Genomic DNA, 19,013 nt, shown 5'->3' with positions numbered 1-19,013 from the left:
TAGTGTTCTGAAATGACAGAAGTGTGAGCGAAAGCAGGAGGAGAGTGTTGTCACGGAGGCAGCTGAGGTTACAGGGCTGTCGCTCAGAGTTAGGCCCCCTCCCCTCTCTCCTTCTCTCTCTGCCCCTCTGTGGTGCTGTGCCCGCCCCACACATACCGGGTCAGTAGTCCCGCTGCAGGATCAGAGTCTGTGCAGAAGCCAGCACACATACACACACACACACACACACACACACACACACGCGCAATACAGATTCATGTGGAGACAGAGATGATGGAAGCTAGAGTCAAGTCTGCTGCCAATGAGAAATGTTCCGATTATATATAGAACAATTTATAACATTTAAATCATCTTACCTGGTTCAAGTTACTCCACGCAAATTACTTCAGTCTTGGTTATTTGTTATTTCACCTTGTTTCACACATATCAAAAAGGGAAAAAAGTATAACGTACAAGATACACAACGTACAAGTCCAAATATCTGTCAAATATTTAATCGTATGTGTTTGTTAAAGATCACTGATTGCAATTTGATATACACAGGATAGCACATGGAATTTCAAGCTATGAGAACAAAGGGCGACAGTAGTAAAACGGCACTGGTTGGCGGTGCGATTCTAGCTCTCACAGATGAATGCTGCTATTGTGTCCTTGGGCAAGACACTTAACCTTAACCACCTTGTCCCCAATGTACACTGGTGTGTGAATGGGCAAGTGGTTCTTTGAAGGTGGAACAGCGCCATATTTGACCATTTACCAAAGTGAATGCATTTTAATGGGCCTTTGAAGAAAAAACTTGACGTCATATTAGTATAGTCTACTAATTGGATAGGAAGGTGAAGCAAAAGACAAGGTTAAATCTATCGACTGGATAAATTGTTGTAAGAGTGAAGACGTTTCGCTGCTCGTCCAAGCCGCTTCTTCAGTTCTGGTCAGATTGCTGAACTGAAGAAGCGGCTTGGATGTCCAGTCGTCCAGTTGGTAGATTTAACCTCGTCTTTTGCTATGGATCAGACCTGGACGACTGCGGGGTTACACAGACATAGCAAGGCGAAGAAAACTGAAGGCAAGTTTATGTCGCAGGCAGCTCTAACGAGAACTCCCTCAACTTCCTGATTCATTGGTTTGGTCTTAAAGATCCGCCTTAAGCCACCTCCACTTCATTGTGTAAAACATCTGGCAGCACCAGGAGGCAACTTTAAAGAGGGTTTAATTAGAGCTCAGCCTATGCTTAAAAAAGAGAACATGAGTTGTGCACTGGGTAAAGGAAGTAGCTAAAATATCTCTTTTTCCAGTATGACAAATTATAGAGCAAAGAAAGTTAATGTAACAAGACTTGGCTGATTGGAGTGAAGTCAGTGGTGGGAATACAGACAAAATGAAAGACATGTTATGTAACTATGAAGGTTTTTGGTTCTTTCCAGTGTTGCAACTAGACTGAAAACCCACCTCTTCTTCTCCCTGGCATTTAATACTAGCTATACAGGATATCTTGGTGTTTTATTGCTGTTTATTTGGTCAGCTGAAGTAGTTTTAAATATGCTATATAAATAAACTTGAATTGAATTGAACATAATTGTAAAGAATGACCAATTATGATATTCATTTTATTTATACTACATTAAACTTGTGCATCTTTAGCTTTCAGGCCTTACTTCAGTGACTGGCTAACCATATATTTAAACAGCAAATATGTGGTACCCAGACATATAGGGCTCATTTTGTTCTTAACACCCAGAAGGCAGTTTATATAAATACAGATGTAGTGTGTCTGGAGTCAGAAGCGGCTATACTGAATGAAAGTATTTGTAGACCAAAGCTTTAAGCAGTCATGATTTCCTTTGGGATGCAGAGGCACAAAGACACTCCCATAGGACTACACTCATCATGTTGCTGCCAGCGTATTTACAATAATGTGTTTGCATAACCGACTTTGAAGCATTTCAAGCATTTCTTCGCCAAATCATACTCTTTGGGACATCGGACGCCTGCCGTGTTACCTGACAGCGAGGCCTCCAGAAATCAAGTGGGACGGTGTGTGCACGAGCTTGGACCAGTAGTAATTGGCATGTCTATTTAAACTGTGTTGTCCGGGCAGCGCAGGAGTGGAGCTGATAACGGAAGTATTTACACCTTGAAAGAAAGACTTCCAATTTGTTCAGTGCGCTATGGGACGGGGAGGACAGAGGATAGCGGAGAGGCCCTTCAGGTGTCTTACTGATAAAAGGACAGTTATTGAGTAAAATAAATAAATAAATATGACTAAACACTAGATTTACTGGAGACTCATAAAGGTATAATTCAATTCAGTTCATCTTTATCCCAGAGTCGTGATCCGTTTTTAAAACAGACAAGGACAGTGGCAATACAAACAGTAACCATTTATATTTTAAAAAGACAACCACACCAGTGTCTCCACATCTCGCACCGAACCTTATATTTATGAATGACGTTATTGTTTCATTTTCTGACTTATTCATCCTGCAGATAAAAATGTACATTAAAGTTCACTCGTAACAACAGTAACAAACATCTCTGTCACACTAGTCCATGGCGCCCTCCTCAAGCGTCATTATAAGCCACCTGGAGTATTTGGAGACTGGCTTTTGTAATGAGTCCACAGATGTGCAGGGTATAACGGTGTACAATATGATTAAAACAATTCAACTTTAAATCATCAGTACAAGAGCCGAACATGCACATAAGAGTATTTACCTGAGCATACAACATCCTGCATTATCTATAACTATCATCATTATCTGCCATATCCACAGTGATGATATGCCCAAGATATTTTATTGTCTGTGTAATTCCTCAGTTATCCAGAGTAAAAGAAAAATTCAAATCTGGCAACTGGACAAAAGATATAAGGCAGTGTTCTCCAGTGATCTGACCAGAACTGAAGAGGATGAGCAGCCAAATGTCTTTTTTAACATCTATTTTAGTTGTAACCCTCAACACAATTTTAGACAAAATGTTTATATCTCATGTGTCTTTGGTCCTACAGATCTTGATCATACTCTTTAACGCTGAACAGAATAATAATACTGACAGGTGATGAGTAAAATGTGTTTGTTACGTTTTGGATGGGAGGGACACTAATATTTTGTCCCCAGAGTTGATGGTCAGAGTGCTTTAGTCCATTTTCCAAACTCAAAATTCTAGTGATAAATAGTGTCATTATAACAAAATTATTAGCCCTCCTTTGCACTTGGGAATAAAAACCTTCTGATTCAACCATAAATTGTATGTATAAACGTACATAGCTAACCTGCTAGGCGCCACGTTCCAAATAGGAAGTGATTATGGGCGTGCTTCCGGCTCCATCGACTCTGGCTTCAATTAGCTTTTTATTGAAAAGCCGTCAGCACTCTTTATAACTGTTGCTGTCAGGCTCGTCATTTTGGTCTTGAAATGTCCGTATTGACCCGCTCTACATGATTCTGGTATTTTTATTTCGCGATTGTGTCTGTAACGGGAAGGGGCATTACCTTCAACAGTTTCGCTCCAGATTGCCTCTTTGGTTGCTATGATACTCGCAGTCAGAATTCCTAATATTCAACTTGGCTCCAAATTCGCCCTTCAATGAGCTTCATTTTATTGCAGCCAAACGCTAAGGGTGACGTCACACTCACTTAGTCCACTTCTTTATACAGTCTATGGATTCAGCAGACAGAATTATTACAGGTGAAATAATGCTGAAATCAAAGTGATACAGAGAGAAGCAGGGTCGTAACGATATATCTCACTAACTAACTACAAATACCAGAGGAACTTTACTATTCAAGGTTTATGTGGTCATTGTTTTTCCCTCAACCACATTCTTTACCCCAGAACAGTTCTTATCTCCTCTCACCTGCAGTTATTCACATACTTAATCTCACCTTTTGACTCTATCTTTACAGATTTTAATGCTATCTTTCATTACAAATGCTCAATTTTGGGGACAAGAAATATAGTGCAGACCTCATAGTACTCACTGCCTTTATTTAGATAGTTTTCTGTCTCATTCTACTCTCCAATCCCTGCTGCACCTGTGTCGTTTTCATTGGCAGTTTATGTTTTGTATTTTCCTGAAAACCTGAACCTGAAAAAATGCTACGAAGCTATCAGGCTAGGGAGTCATATCTTTTTTAGATGTGTTGAAGGTGTTTAGTTTTGTAGGTAGGGTGTGCGCTTCAAAGTCTCTTTCCACTTTTGTGTAATAGAACCTGGACAACATAGTCGTATTAATTTAAAAATGAACTGAAGAATGAAAAGACATTACTGTATTTCATTCAAAGCATCAAGCAGCAAAACCACCATCGTCATCATCTCCCTCCACACATCACCACCGCTGCCGTGCTATTTCTAATCACTCATTCGACTTACAAATCTACAATGCACTTCCCGAGCCCTATTCAAATTCACTGGCACATTTCCCTGTCTGTCTGTTTACCTCTTCTGCGGTATTAACTTTTATCTTTTTCTCACCGCTCCTCTCCCATTTATTGGCTTATTTCTTCCATCTTTCTCACAGCCTGTTCCTGCTTTCTCTTTGTGTGAATTTGGGATGGATTATCAACTATGGTCTCATTCATTTTTTCACTTGACTGTCTCAAACCCCCTCGGTGCAGAGTAACCTTTGTGTTTACACCATGTTTGTCCTGGGCTGTAAGCATTATTTTCAACACGCTAGATTGGTCTAATATGTCAACCATGTCCGTGAGAGATGCTGACAAACTGTAAACGTGTGTTAGTGGGGGCTTAAAGACACTCAATAAAGTATCGGGCGGAGCAGAGCCTAACTCCATCGTGCAAGTGCTCCTAATTGATTTATGCTCCACATGTGACAATCGCAATGAACTGCAGCTCGATATTGTCACTGTATAGGCTAGTTTGTATAGGAGCTACGAAGCCGTTTAACCTCGGAGGATGGCTGTGGTCTCCTTGTGGGGAAATGTAAGCGCCGTTTTCAACTGAGTGTAGTAGTTCAATTATAGAGTTTTGTAAGCTATTACTGAACGCATTACAGCCTGCTCTTTTAAAGTGGAATATCTTCTGCTCCATAGACTGTCTAGTGTCCTGCTGACAGTATAGATTCTTCACACAACTTATATTCCAACTCCAATTAGATTTGAAATGTTTTGGAATCTTTTTCAATCAAGATTCACGGTGGACGTTTTAAATCCATCAACCGGCATCTTGTGATATTTCAACTCTTAAACTACAGAGTACAGTACATAATTGTGTCCATTGAAATTCTATTACAACACACTGGGCAGCCCTAATGTCAAACAAAGACTAATTTGGAGATCTGCTAAGGCATCAACCCTATCTCACAATGCAACTCACATGCTTAAACCAGAAATCTACTTCAGGTGTGGTCTCTCTACTAAACCAGAAAGCTTTATACTACACAATTGGAAACGTTTTGCTAAAATTCCTATTGTGCTCATTTAGTGTTACAATCATTCAATAATAGAACAAAATCTAGCATTTACGAGTGACTGCACTATACTGCACAACTCCATATCAGTTTGTAATCAAATGATTTTCTAATGTGATTTGAATGTATTCATTGTGGACATAGAGGTGACTTGATGGATCATTTCAAGGTTCATTTGAGTTCACCTTGGGATGTAACCGAGCCAGGGGACATTATGTTAGAAATGAGGACAGATTGTCCACAGACAGTCTTAAGAAAAATGATGATGGTGAAAGTATATGTGTATGTGATTGCTGGATTCACTTTAGACTTCATTAGTGGACCATCTGTGCACATCGCTTCTATTTTCAAAGGAACAGTGGAAAGCTTTAGCCAAAATATTCAAGTACACATGATTTTATTTGATAGTACTTTTGTTTTTGTCACCATGGTTTTATCAGTGACATAGATCTAAGCTGGGACCACTTCCAGGCTTTGATATCTTGTGGCCAAACATTAGTTAATTTAGTTAGACAGAACATTTTGCCACTCAAGGGAACTGTTGTAAACAAACACTAAATATTTAAAAGTCCTCGCTGGAGCTCTGGAATCTGAATGAATACACTAGTGTAGTCTAAACTGAAACTCAGCACAAAGAAGCCTTCTCTTTAGGGCACAGGAGACGCTTTAGTCATTATGTAGCACATTTTTTGCCTTGCAAATCCAGAATGTTTTCTCTCTGTGTTTTTTTCATAGATTGATATCAGTGTGGTCCCCACGCCCCGTTTACATCTCTCAAACCCAGCCTAACATGATTGTGCAGTCGGATTAGTTTATTCATTTACAAACAAAATGACATTTCTCTCACCTCAGATTAACACAGGGTTTAGTGCGTCGCTCAGTGATTCTGCAGAAATCTGCAGTGTTTTTCAGTCAGTTGTGATATTTTTTCCTATCCTTTTTTTCTCGTAAGCAGCCATATTTGTTTGGTACCGGCAAACTATGTATGTCCCTGATTGGATAATCCACCTGTCAGTCACCTTTCTAAATACATAGAAATTCTTAAATTGACCAATACTTCCCCCTTGACTGGGGTTTAGATGTTCCTGTGTTAACTGAGATGAGGAGATGAGGTGCAGTGGTGAATATCTGTTGTCCATATCCATATCACAGCAGCAGTACAATTTTAGTTTTCAGTGGAAGAAGATAAATGATTCAATTACATTTATTAGCAGTTTTTAACACAATGCAATGATCATTCCAAATTGTGTAGAATGTGACCTTTGCCAAAAACTAAATAATCAGTCAACCTAAGCGTTAACAATCATGCCTAACCTTTATTTGAGCTGCTTATGAGGCTCTGCTGCTAAATGAATTACTGCCATTTCTCCAATGCTTTGCTCTGCCTGTTTGACCTTTTAATCTCATTTCCATTTTGAATTTTTGCCAGTTGCAACATTTAGACAAATCTGCCAAAGTAGTGACTGTGAACATTTGTCATCTAATTACCTTGCAAGGAAAAAAAACAACAACATCAAAATAAATACAAGATTAATGTGATTGTGCATAGGCATGTCATGATAATTACTCAACATATTATTTATAGATCAAATATCTTTGGGGCTCAATATTCATCATGTGTTTTCTTGTACAATTATAGCTCATGTTAACTATATTTTTAAATGTATTTAATTTATTTATGATAGATAGTGGCGATTTGGCTTGTCATTATTTGACGTGTGTGTATGTGTGATATTTCCGTGTGTTATTTTGGAGAGAGTACGGTAAGTTGGGGATAGCAGAGGAGAATGCTAGAACTAGTAATTCGTAAATGAGTAAAGAAGATATAGAGAATGTAAATGAGGGGAGAAAATAATAAATAATAAATAAATGAAGTAAAAGAAAGAAGAAAAAAGTATGATAATAATAATATTTAAACAATAATAATAATTAGATGTTCTGATTGGTAAAGCCCACTTGTTGTTGTTTGTTTGTTTGTTTGTTCTTTCTATGTCATTGTTCTTTCTTCCTCTTTCTCCTTCAGTTTTATTCTTGATGTAGAATTTGGTCCTGGTTTAATCTCAGTTTATTTATTTATTTATTTATTTATTTATTTATTTATTTATTTATGTTAAGTGATAAGGATTCATACTGCATGCTCTGGTTTGTTGCTTTAAGTTGGCATTTGAATCGCAGTGACTTTCAGAATTGGCATCAGTTATTATGTTTTGGAGTATTTTGAGTAGATTGATAGATTGATCACTGAAATACTGTACTATTAACAGCTGAACAACTTTCCCACTTTCACCATTGTCTCTCTGACCCCGCCCGCACTGAAGCATAGAAACAGTCTGCCCTCGCATGTCATACTAGGATTTATCTGTGAAGAGTGCAGCATGGCAGAAAATGTTTTGCTTGTGATGCATAAAAGTATAAATATTAATGTATTTTCCTTGAATGACCATGTTGCCTTCGCTCTTGCATTCGTTCCATCATGCTTTACCGAGGTCACCGCCATGTCTGACCCCAGAATCCCATCTCCTCTCTCTGCGGAGCTAACAGAGCTGCTGTTGAGGAGAAGTGGTTATGACAAGTCTCGGCACAGGGTGAGGGCCAACACTGCACTGTACCCGACTGTGTGTTTTATCTAAAGGGAGCTGTAATTGTATGTTTTCTGACGCAGTGAGAGATAATCGATAGCTCTATCTCTGGAAGTGAACTGGAGAGTGGAGGAAAGTGGTTTCTCTGTCAGATGCTACAGATACTATACCTCACATGGTCCTGTCCTTCATAAATAGAGTATGTCATAGGCGCATGTAACTACAGCTGTGTAAAGTCTCATTTCATTGGATACTACCGGATTAGTTATTGAATTTAATGTTTTAAGACTTGACAAGGTGTTATTACGCTATTATCTGCTTTATAAGCATAGAAGCAAGGCTGCCAATCTGCACCATCGGCCCCTCTGACCACCACCTATCATTCACGCACAATGTGGGTGAAGTGTCTTGCCTAAGGACACAACAACAGAACTTGGGGACTCGATCCTCCAACCTTCAGGTCGGGGGACCAACACTTTAACCACTGAGCCACTGTCACCCCAATAAAGGGTGTGAAGGGAACCAAACACAACTCTGGGTATGTTTTTGAAGAGGTAACAACATTCTAACATGGCTTAAAGCTCCCAAGAGTCAATTATGTGTAATGTAGGACTTTTAAGGATAAGTGACAAAACAATTAATGAACTGATTTTTCTCTGATAACCCTAAATTTTCTTAATCTTGATTTTCAGAAAAGGTGAGATCACTCCAGTTGCGCTTGTATTTATAGTTATGTGGTTGTTAATAAGCACTAAATATTTAAAAGTCCTCGCTGGAGCTCTGGAATCTGAATGAATACACTTGTGCAGTCTAAACTGAAACTCAGCACAAAGAAGCCTTCTCTTTAGGGCATATAGGAGACGCTTTAGTCATTATGTAGCACATTTTTTGCCTGGCAAATCCAAAATGTTTTCTCTCTGTGTTTTTCATAGATTGATATCAGTCTGGTCCCCATGCCCCCTTTACATCTCTCAAACCCAGCCAAACATGATCGTGCAGTCGGATTAGTTTATTCCAGTGACACATGTGAAACGAAGGAGTTCATTCACATTCTTTATCATTTTCAAACAAACTGATATTTCTCTCACCTCAGATTAACACAGGGTTTAGTGATTCGCTCAGTGATTCTGAAGAAATCCATAATGTTTTTCAGTAAGTTGTGATCATTTTTATTTTTAGAAAAGGTCAAATTGCGATTGTAGTCTTCAGTAAACTAGTTGTGGCATCAGATTTTAAAGCAATTTTTGAACATATGTGCCGAAAAATTCCTACGGTATCAGACTGCTCCGTTTTCATACTGAGCACTCAAATTGTGCAGCTAAATCTTGGTTTGTTCACTTCTCCTCACGCATATTTCATGTGTGTATTTACCATAATTCCCATACTTGTTTCATCACGCAAGCAGCCAGTATGCGTTTGACCTTAAAGATGGACATGGGATAATTTGAGCAAGTCTCCACCTGATCCTCATTGTGCTTCCAGAGCCCTCAGCCTCCTTCCCCTCCACATGAATGCTCTCACACTCTCCAGCTACTCTCACATCCTCTGTCCCAAATCAGAGCAGACAGGCCTCATGCGCATGTGTGGATATGGAGGCCCCGTTTTGACATTTCAGAATGATATGCCCTGAAAATTGTGTTAGGTTTTAATAGTGTTCCATTCGTCATTAGCTTACTCAAAGTTTGGATTATTTTTGGATAGTGCTTGTTTGAGTAATGTTTGAGTAATCAGGCATTGCCCTGCATTTGAGGCTTGACCATAGAATGTATATATAAATGGACGTAGTTAAACTGCTAGTCGCCGTGTTCCAAATAGGACGTGAGCATGGGCGCGCTTCCAGCTCCATTGACTCCAATTCACTTTACATTGAAAAACTGTCCCCTCTCTCTCTGTAACTGCTGCAGTGAGCCTCGTCATTTTGGTCTTAAAATGTTTGTATTAACTCACTCTACATGATCCTGTTTTTTTATTTTGTTATTGTGTTCGTAAATCAAGATATGAGCATTAATAGCAGACAAATCAGGCATCTTGTTTCCCTGAGGTCACTCCCGCAAAGCGCCCACTCTGTGCTAAACCAGCGGTGCGAGCAGGAAGGGGCGTTACCTTCATCAGCCTTACTCTGGATTGGATCTTTGGTTGCTATGATACTCGCGGTCGAAATTCCAGATATGTAACTCGCTCCAAATTCACCCCTATAACAGCCTAGCCTCGATGAGCATCATTTGACTGGAGCCGAACTCTGTGGGTGACGTCACACTCCCTTAATCCACTTTTTATGGGTTTGACGCTTGCTCAGAAAACGTCTGTGGTCACCTACCCCCATCTCCGCCCACTGCACTGTACTTACTTGCGTTTATTCAAAGATTAGGGGTTTGGATCATACATTTAGTGTTACAAAAAGGTCCCTTAGCTATTTTTCTACAATAAAAAGACGTAACTGAAAATGTGCTGCTGGCTACAGTGAAATGCCACTATGAAGACGTATGGCGCCTCGGATCTGCGGTTCTGAACAATAAGTCAATTATTAAACCATTTTATGTATAGTTGAGTAGTCCTTAACTTGTAACGATGATAATGTGAGACGAATAAACTTCACATATTCTACACCACCGTTTCATGTCAGTCAGAGTAGATAATAGACCGCAGTGCACCATGGGAAAAAAAACCCCTGAGGTCCTTCCTTGGTTTTATATTTATATTTTTAACACTACCACTAGATCCATGCCTCTACCCCCCACGCACTCTTTCAAAATGGAGTAATTTCATGGCTCATTCCTGGGGTTAGCGCTGCCTGTGGTGGAGTGGAAGTCTCCTAAATAGCCTCATGCTTCACTGTAGGTCCAACAATTCTAAGTATAAAGGTAGAGTCTGCAGCACATGCTTGGTCAAGGCTATATTTAGGGTTTAATGTTTAATATGCATGAAATCACTCTATGAAGTTTCTTGCACGCAGATTACAGAGGAGCAGAGGTGACCGTGAGTTTTCTCTTTCCTCTTCTATATGAAACTTGGTCTGAAGCTAGAAATTTGATCCTTCACTGAACTGTAATAAAGACGAGTGTGCCATAACTCCAGTGTGTTACCCTAACCGCTAGTCTAAAATGAGAGAGGGGAAGACGGGCCACTTGAATCTACCAAGAAGACACAGGTTTATTTTGAGGTTACGGAAGTAATGAAAGCTGAAGAAGTTGTAAAAAGTGGTTTTACTTTAAGTTTTATTACTTTTGTGTAAATGAAAGTAGTATAGTTGTAACAGTAAATATATTTACCATTGTAGCTATACTATACCATTGTAGCTATACTATACACAGTACACAGTATAAAGGCTCTGTAATTAGTAGTAAGGATGGTACAAAGTATTAAAGTAATGTAGATGCAGCAGAAGATTTAACAAGCAGTGTGGTAAAATATAGTTGTTGTATTAAAAGGAGTAGGGCTTTGACAAAAAATGCTATTGCAATTGTAGATTATAATAATTAAAGATGTATAATTTATTTATTTTTTTTTTTTTTTTATATTAATTTGGCAAACATGACCAAGATAGGCTTTTAATCAGTGCAATTTAACACATAGTCAAATGTATTTATCCAAAATGTGAACTCCAAACATGTCTTTCCTCTCAGGGAATTGGCTGCAGACCTCTCAATTATAAAGACTCAAGTTGGTCATGGACAAACTTTGAAATGATTTGATTTCATTTTGATTAAAGTTTGATTAACTGCACACTTCTAATCAAGAGTATTTGTACTTTAAAGCTAAAACACATACTGGTATAAGTTACAGCCAAGGTTATTGCAAAAGTTATAGAAATGATACAAGACAGGAAAAATCCACCTCCTCTGATTTGGATGTTCCCTTTAGAGACAAATGAGTAACGTCCAGTGAGTCCATGTTAATGCACTGCAGGTTTTGGATTGGAACGACCTTCCAGGCTGCCATACCTAAAGGCTTAATTATCTTTTCAAAGGGAATACCCCAGAGAGCCCACAGCCCCTCCACACACACAGACAGACACTCAGTCAGGAGGAGGTGATGTGAGGATACACTCCACTGGTTCACTTCTATTGACCTTCGCACTCTCTGACAAATCCACTACTCCTGTGTGACAGCGTAGCCTTCAATATGGCTGATTCTGGACATTTCTCACTCTTAGGGATGTGGGCTGCTCTATACATCACAATCGCATCCAAATCGCAATTGACTTGGCACAATTATCAAATAGGCTCTTATCGTTATTTTTTGTGTGTGTGACTTGACAAAAACTTCATAGAGATAAAATTGGATAGGAGTGACGCTAACAGTGAGGTTGCTGGGCGCTACTGTGCTCAGAGCTAATTACAAAGGTTGCAGTTATAGTAGAATTACCCGTAGTTTAGTTTACATGTGATTCTTGTATTAGTTTATGAGCTCATATTTCAGTCTTGCTTCAAATGTTAACACTCCTGGAGTTGTTTACGTTGCACATTTTGAATAGAATCCTAATTTTTGAGCATATATCCCAAATCAAATGGCAATACTTTTTTCATAATAGATTTTTTCAATTTACCAAGACCAAACACCACCAGTCAAATCTTTAATTCACTTTAACTTTAACAGTTATTGATAAAGCAAAAAATCTTGAGATCCCTCCTCACTCTGCATGGGGCTCTTTTTTATGTATCATACAGAATTTTAATCTAAGGTTTGGGGGGTTCAAAAAGAGCTTACATCTTGATGTTTTAAAAAGGGCAGTATTAAGTAGTCATAGCACATCTTATAGTAAAAGTATGAGAGGTTGTACTCCAGTTGAGGATGAATGATACAGGACCTGACACATATTTTGTCTATGATGGTATTTAGTAATGTTTAAATTTTTGTGTGTACCAAGTCGATTGTACTTGCTTTCATAATAGTGAGAACTGTAGTCTATAAATATCCAACTAATTTCTATTTTCTTTCAGCCTGAACCTGTCCTGTAATCTAACACAAAAAAAGTTCATAGAGAAGGCCTTGAACTGGCCACTTAACACCACTTAGTGACACACAATATGACATATAATACCTCGAGCTCCTGGCACCGGTCCATGGATTTCAATGGGGGAGAGTTCTGTTACAACCCTGAAACTGTAGGATCTCATAAATTTCTGAATATGCAGATTTAATGAACAGAAGCTGAGCCATGCACTCCTGCAGTCAGATGCAAGATTAAGGGAGACTTCAGGAGGAAGTTAGGGGTATTTAATGGCTTTTGGCTCACTTTGATTTTGTGCTTACATCTGGAGCCAAGAGGTGAAGCTGTGCAAGTCTATTACCGTGTGCAGAATGAGCGCTGTGCGATTTTTACGATGGCGGTGGGTTGCAAGGTGTGAAGATATGGAGAAATGATTGAAACTGAAGAGGAACTGGCCATATAAAGCCAAGTGATAGCTGGTTTATAATTGCAGGGATCAGCCTGTAACAGCTCATGAAAGCAAGTGTTGTAGCAATGTTTTAACATCTGCCTTTTAAATAAATTTCATGTTTATTTGCACATTTACTTTGCAGTTTTTTAATTAATAAAGGTCTTTGCAGTGTGCTGTGCCAATTGAATATTTTGATGATTGTAGTATAACTCGTTCATTATAATGGTTTGGAGAATCACAGTACTAAGTTTGACTTGACCTTTTGTGAGATTATTGTTAGTTTGTTTTATTCATGAATAGTTTGTTTCCATAGCCACCTAAATTGGACACAAAAGCTTCAGTGTACTGCAGAGAAAGTTTTAGTTTTATTAGTTAGAAATAACGTCATTCTATTCAGCCAGCATGATGTTAAACCATAAATATTAAAATAAAAAAAAATTAAAAATTACCTCTACATTTTGCACACTTGCTTCAAACGTAGGGAATTTCCATTTTGTTTTTTTGCTGTTTTTTTGTTTGTTTTTTTACATTCCATCCCAAGTTTTATCATAAAGTAGTAATTATGATGGTTTAACCAACAGGAAGACTGGCAAATACTATTTTACATATAATGTGTTATCTCTACATGGCAATATAAGTAGAAATTTCAAAATAAAAGGTGCCTATTGAATACATGCTTGAACCTACATTTGCCAGGGCACTGTCTTGTGTATCCTAAGAATAAGTTGCTTCCAGGCCTACAGGGAGAATATTCATCATTCGGTATGCATGTAAACATTGTGTCAGCTCTTTTAGTATAATTCCCTCTCTCTCCTCTCCCTGTGCTTTCTCTTGTTGTGCTCAGATTGGCAGGTCTTTAGAGTTTGTGCAGCGCTTTAGCTTCCCACGATGCTTCCTCCTGTCTCTGTCTCCTCCATCCCCCTCGGCTCCGAATGTCAGTAATTACAAAAAGCTCGAGCTGCGTTTGTCCACCGCGACCTCAAAGCCCTGACAGCCAACCAGAGCAGACGGCGGCCAAGGAGACAAAGAGAGCGCAAGGAGAGGGGAAAGATGCTGCAACTGCATGAGGAAAATATATTGAAGTGAGGAGAAAGGAGCAGTCAGGCATCAGTAGTTCTCAACCTTTTATCTCACATTAATTTCAACAAAGAGATATTAATTAAATGTAAGCAGGGATATAATTGTTTTAGTAGTCAAAAGGCTAGAACAAATTTAAACAAGGTATTTAACAAGACTCTGGGTTGAATAAATACTACCATGGTTAGGTTTTTTCAACTTTTTTGAATCCGATGATAGAACATGTTTTGCAGACAGTACAATTTATTAAAAACATTTAGGTTCTTACATTACATTTGAGGGATATTGTCACTCAAAATCTCACTATAAACCACAATATGAAAACTTAATGCCACTGACAATAACCCATGATAGTCCCCATTAACTGGTAAACGCTCACATTTTTATATAGCGCTTTTCCACCCTCAAGGCACTCACAGCCCTTTACATCAAGGAACCACTCATCCATTCACACATACACACATATATGCGCAGATACTGGGGCGAGGTGGGTTGCCCAAGGACACAGTGACAGTATTCATCTGTGGGAGCTGGAATCGCACCGACAACGTTTTATGTCGACAGCGGGAACTACCAACTGAGCTATAGTCACCCCCGTAACTCTTTAGTGTAACCCTTTAGATAGATATGTTTATTATTTGACGCTGCATAGCTCAAATGTTACAGTAATAAACTACACAAAATAGGACACATTCTCTGCTCGTGCGAATATGTCATTTTAAATATCAAAGTCTATCTGTCATTTATTGAACATGAAGTTGATAGTAATAACAGTGACTGGCTTTTCTCTTAGTGCAAACAGGTTATATTTTACTTCTCTTAAACTTGACAGCAGATTGTCCCTCTACCTGTCTTTCTGTTGAAGGGTGCTTTGTCATCCCAGAATGCATTGAGGGAAAATGACATGGTATAGAACAGATTATCACAGTGAAACGCATTGTCGCACTTTCAAATCTCGCTGTGCCTTTGTGTGTGCTCCCCAAGGCGACAGGAGACCGGAGAAAGTGAAAACAATTAACAAGATGAAATGTGTCTTCTGCTGTAAATGTTCAGTTTTTTGAGAGGAAACAGTATTTACAACTTTGAGAAAATGTTGAGGTGTTGTAAGGTGTATGGTTCATCGAGTTCTTGTTTCAGATGCTGCGTGTGCTCAGTGTGGTGTGAACGACTATGATACGATTTGTAAAATAAAAAGACACAAACACGTGTATTTGTATAGCATGACTATATCTGATGTGGTGTAACATATTTTCAAATGTCAGCTAGGTCTGGGTGCTGGAGCAGAAAAAAGTAACATGATGGCATGACATGAGACATCATAGAGGGAAGTGTAGAGAAACTGTTGTTGTATTTTTTATTCTCTCTCTCTCTCTCTCTCTCTCTCTCTCTCTCTCTACATATTTATATTTATATTCATATTTATATTTATATTATAGTAGTATGGGGTAGTATCACTTTCTTGTCTTCATGAAGATAATGCCATACCTGAGCGTTCCAGGCTATACAATCTCTATGAAGACAAGCAGGTGGTGGATCTCTAGCAGAAAGGTTGCAGGTTGTAGGTCTGTCATCATAAATATTATATGGACTTATTGTATCATTTTCGGGGGTCAGTATTTAGGCACTTTTTCTTTGTACCAGTAGGAACATTTTCTTTTTTTCCCCATAGTTGTTAGTTTAACAGGATTTAAAGTTCTGAAGATGTTATACAACTGTCTTCCTCCAGCACTGGCAGACGCTCTTCAGTGGTGCAGTCTAACGCCTGGTCCAGAGAGAATCAACAGACACAGAGACACAGAGAGAGCAGTGGTAGAACAGGGAAGAACAGAAATCAAATATTCATGATGCAGGATTTAAATAATCAAGGCCGACTTATCTGGAGACCATTTCCAAATCACGCACGTCTTGCACAATGTGCACTTAGTCTAATTGTAGATTATAGCTTCACCATCTGTTAGCTGCATTTGAATCAGAGCATAACGCATGTAATCTAAAGATGTTTTAGGATTATTAAACATTTATTTAGTTGATTTTGGTGCATTGCTGAGTGCAAATAGACTTTGAAAAATGCTAAATGAAATACTTAGCATTCTTCTTCTTGTCCGCAGCGGCGTCCAGCTTCAGTTTCTGCCGTGCGTCTCTGGAGCACACAGTGTCTGCTGAAGAGCTGAGCTACCAACTGCCGCGCCGCAACGGAGGAAGTAACCTGACATGGCATGATGGGCGTGGCCAGAAGGGGGCGCACACACGTACTGTTAAACTGCTGCAACAGCCAGGGACAGAGGGCATCCAGGTAACACATAGACTTCCATACAACTTCCATAACGATTGTTATTCATGTTTACATTTTGGGACTGAGAAAATAAGTTAACTGGATTTTGACTCTTCTACATTATGTTAAAAATGACTATTTTTGTCTAAAACTATTGTTATTAACATTATAGTATCAATATCACGTATTGACACTCTATTAGAATCCAAATGGGCGTAGTTTTAGTATTGTAACGACTTAATACTAGACAGTGGCAGTTGACCATATGTCATTTGATTAGAGACACAATGAAAAGGTTGTTTTTGTTCAAGATGAGGATGGAATGGGAATTAGATTGACAGCTTATGTTGGATATTTTGAAGAGACAACACTGAGATGGATTTGCCACAATGATGTTCATGTTAGATTTGTCAGACTGGGAAAACCAACAGAATAAAATGCAATGAAGTGAGTCATTGAGATTATGGAGTGGACAGCACTGATTCTATGTATTATAAGTGTTTCTATGTTAATATTACAGTTGAAGAACAGACTGAATAAGACATTTACAACAAACATATAACATTACAATCTTACTATGGCAAACATTTCTAAAGTAAATAGAGATTCCTTTGAAATACCCATTATAAAAGACACATTGATTTTATTATAGGTAGATTGTTGAACAGCATTTCACAAGCTTCATCCTTCAGACGTTTAAGTGGATTATCTTGTACATATGTGTGGTAGGTGTCAGTTGGAGTTATGTGGTAAGTGTAGTACACGACATGTTACAGCACTCAGACAATACAAGAGTACGTGTACTATAAAATATATAACTGCTTGGAGCTGTAATTCTAATTGCCTCATTGATCAAAAAGTAAAAGAGTAATAGGTTATTTCACTAGCAACGGCCACACACAGCAATGGTACACGATAAAGATATTTATTGATGATGTGAATAGATGTGGAGGCTGGGTAAAGACTCAGGATGGGGGCTCTATCTCAGGAGCTTTCCTCAGTCAATTCAGGACCCCCTTCCCCTCTCTGTAGGCGGTGAGGTCTTTGGACTGAAAGATGAAAAAAGAGACACAGGGAGGGAGGTGTCGAGAAAGGGGAGACAGACGGGGTTTTGCTGGGATAGGCTTGTATAAATAGGGCTTCTGGGTAATTAGAGGTGTGGTTGAGGTGAGCTGTGATTCACTGGAGAGGTGCAGATGGAGGCTGAGGTGTGGTCCTGCTCCTGAATCTCTGTTAATGGTGTTAAAAATAAACTCTTTCGAAGTACTATATACCTGCAACTTGTTCCCACTTCTCTCCAACAACTGAAACTTTACATTGCCTCGTAGTGATACTTTCAAATAGGAACACCAGTAATAGTAGATTTCTGTGTTAGGTCTATCTTTAAAATGTTCTCAACTGCTATCCCCTCAGTCTCGTACATGAAAGAGGCCGGGGAGCTCTGAGCGGGTCATTTGTTCCATTTTCAGCTGGTATGAGGCAACATTGTTACCGTAAGGCTGTAAGATGTTCATGTGCAGTGCGGGATTGCTCAATAATTCATAAAGAGTGGCCCCCTCAGCATTAGCAGCTATAAAAGGCTTAATAAAGATGGGTACGGAGCTGTTTCCATGTGATTACACTGGGGCTGGATAATTAAAGCTCTCCATAGCATGAGGAGTGAGCGTTATCATTCCCCGTGGCTACAAGACTTTATGCATTATTCAACAAATGGAAGAAGTCCAGTTTTGTTGTTAGTGCACTTTTGTATGGTGTAATCATTCACAAAACAGTCTATAGTGTCTATGGATGTCTTTAGGTGATGAATTTGTCTCTAAACAACCAATATTTTATGTGTAGGATAAGCATTCACCTTTAGAACTTACTTTAAAAGACTACTACAGGATGGAAACTCCACTTTAAGGGCATGAACCTGATTTTTGTCCACGTATTTGAGCAAAATGTGTCTTCTTGCTCGAGTATATATTGTATAAACAGCTCTTGTGGTCAAAATAAGTCCAGTGTGTACTGTCTGCATCTAATTATTAAGCATTTTCTGAGAATCAGGAAGTCCATGCTAGTTTTTAGCATCACTGTGATGGCAAAGCTTTTCTAAGTAGTAGGTAAGTGAGTAACTAGTAAGTGAGGAGTAACTTTAGACCGCTCCAACCGTTAAAAATGAACTACTTCTGTTTTTCACATTTTTAAGGGACAGTGCTTGTAAGTTGCAGTATGGCCGAGCGGTGTGCAATGTAAAGCTTGTATTTTGTAAGCTTTACTCTTGGGAATGCTCATTA

The 19,013-nt window shown here is 38.8% G+C and overlaps 1 protein-coding gene across 1 annotated transcript in view; it reads left to right on the top strand.

Annotated features, from left to right (window-relative positions):
• samd10b (sterile alpha motif domain containing 10b) overlaps window positions 1-19,013 on the top strand; it is a 57,044-nt gene that overhangs the window by 12,225 nt on the left and 25,806 nt on the right. The window contains exon 2 of the mRNA XM_033969794.2: window positions 16,574-16,758. Coding sequence (XP_033825685.1) covers window positions 16,574-16,758 — 185 coding nt within the window. The remainder of the gene's footprint in view (window positions 1-16,573; window positions 16,759-19,013) is intronic.

The sequence above is a fragment of the Periophthalmus magnuspinnatus genome, chromosome 7 (genome assembly GCF_009829125.3).
Source record: "Periophthalmus magnuspinnatus isolate fPerMag1 chromosome 7, fPerMag1.2.pri, whole genome shotgun sequence".
Taxonomy (NCBI): domain Eukaryota; kingdom Metazoa; phylum Chordata; class Actinopteri; order Gobiiformes; family Gobiidae; genus Periophthalmus; species Periophthalmus magnuspinnatus.
Note: the sequence above shows the minus strand (reverse complement) of the source record. Positions and strands in the feature narration are given on the sequence as shown.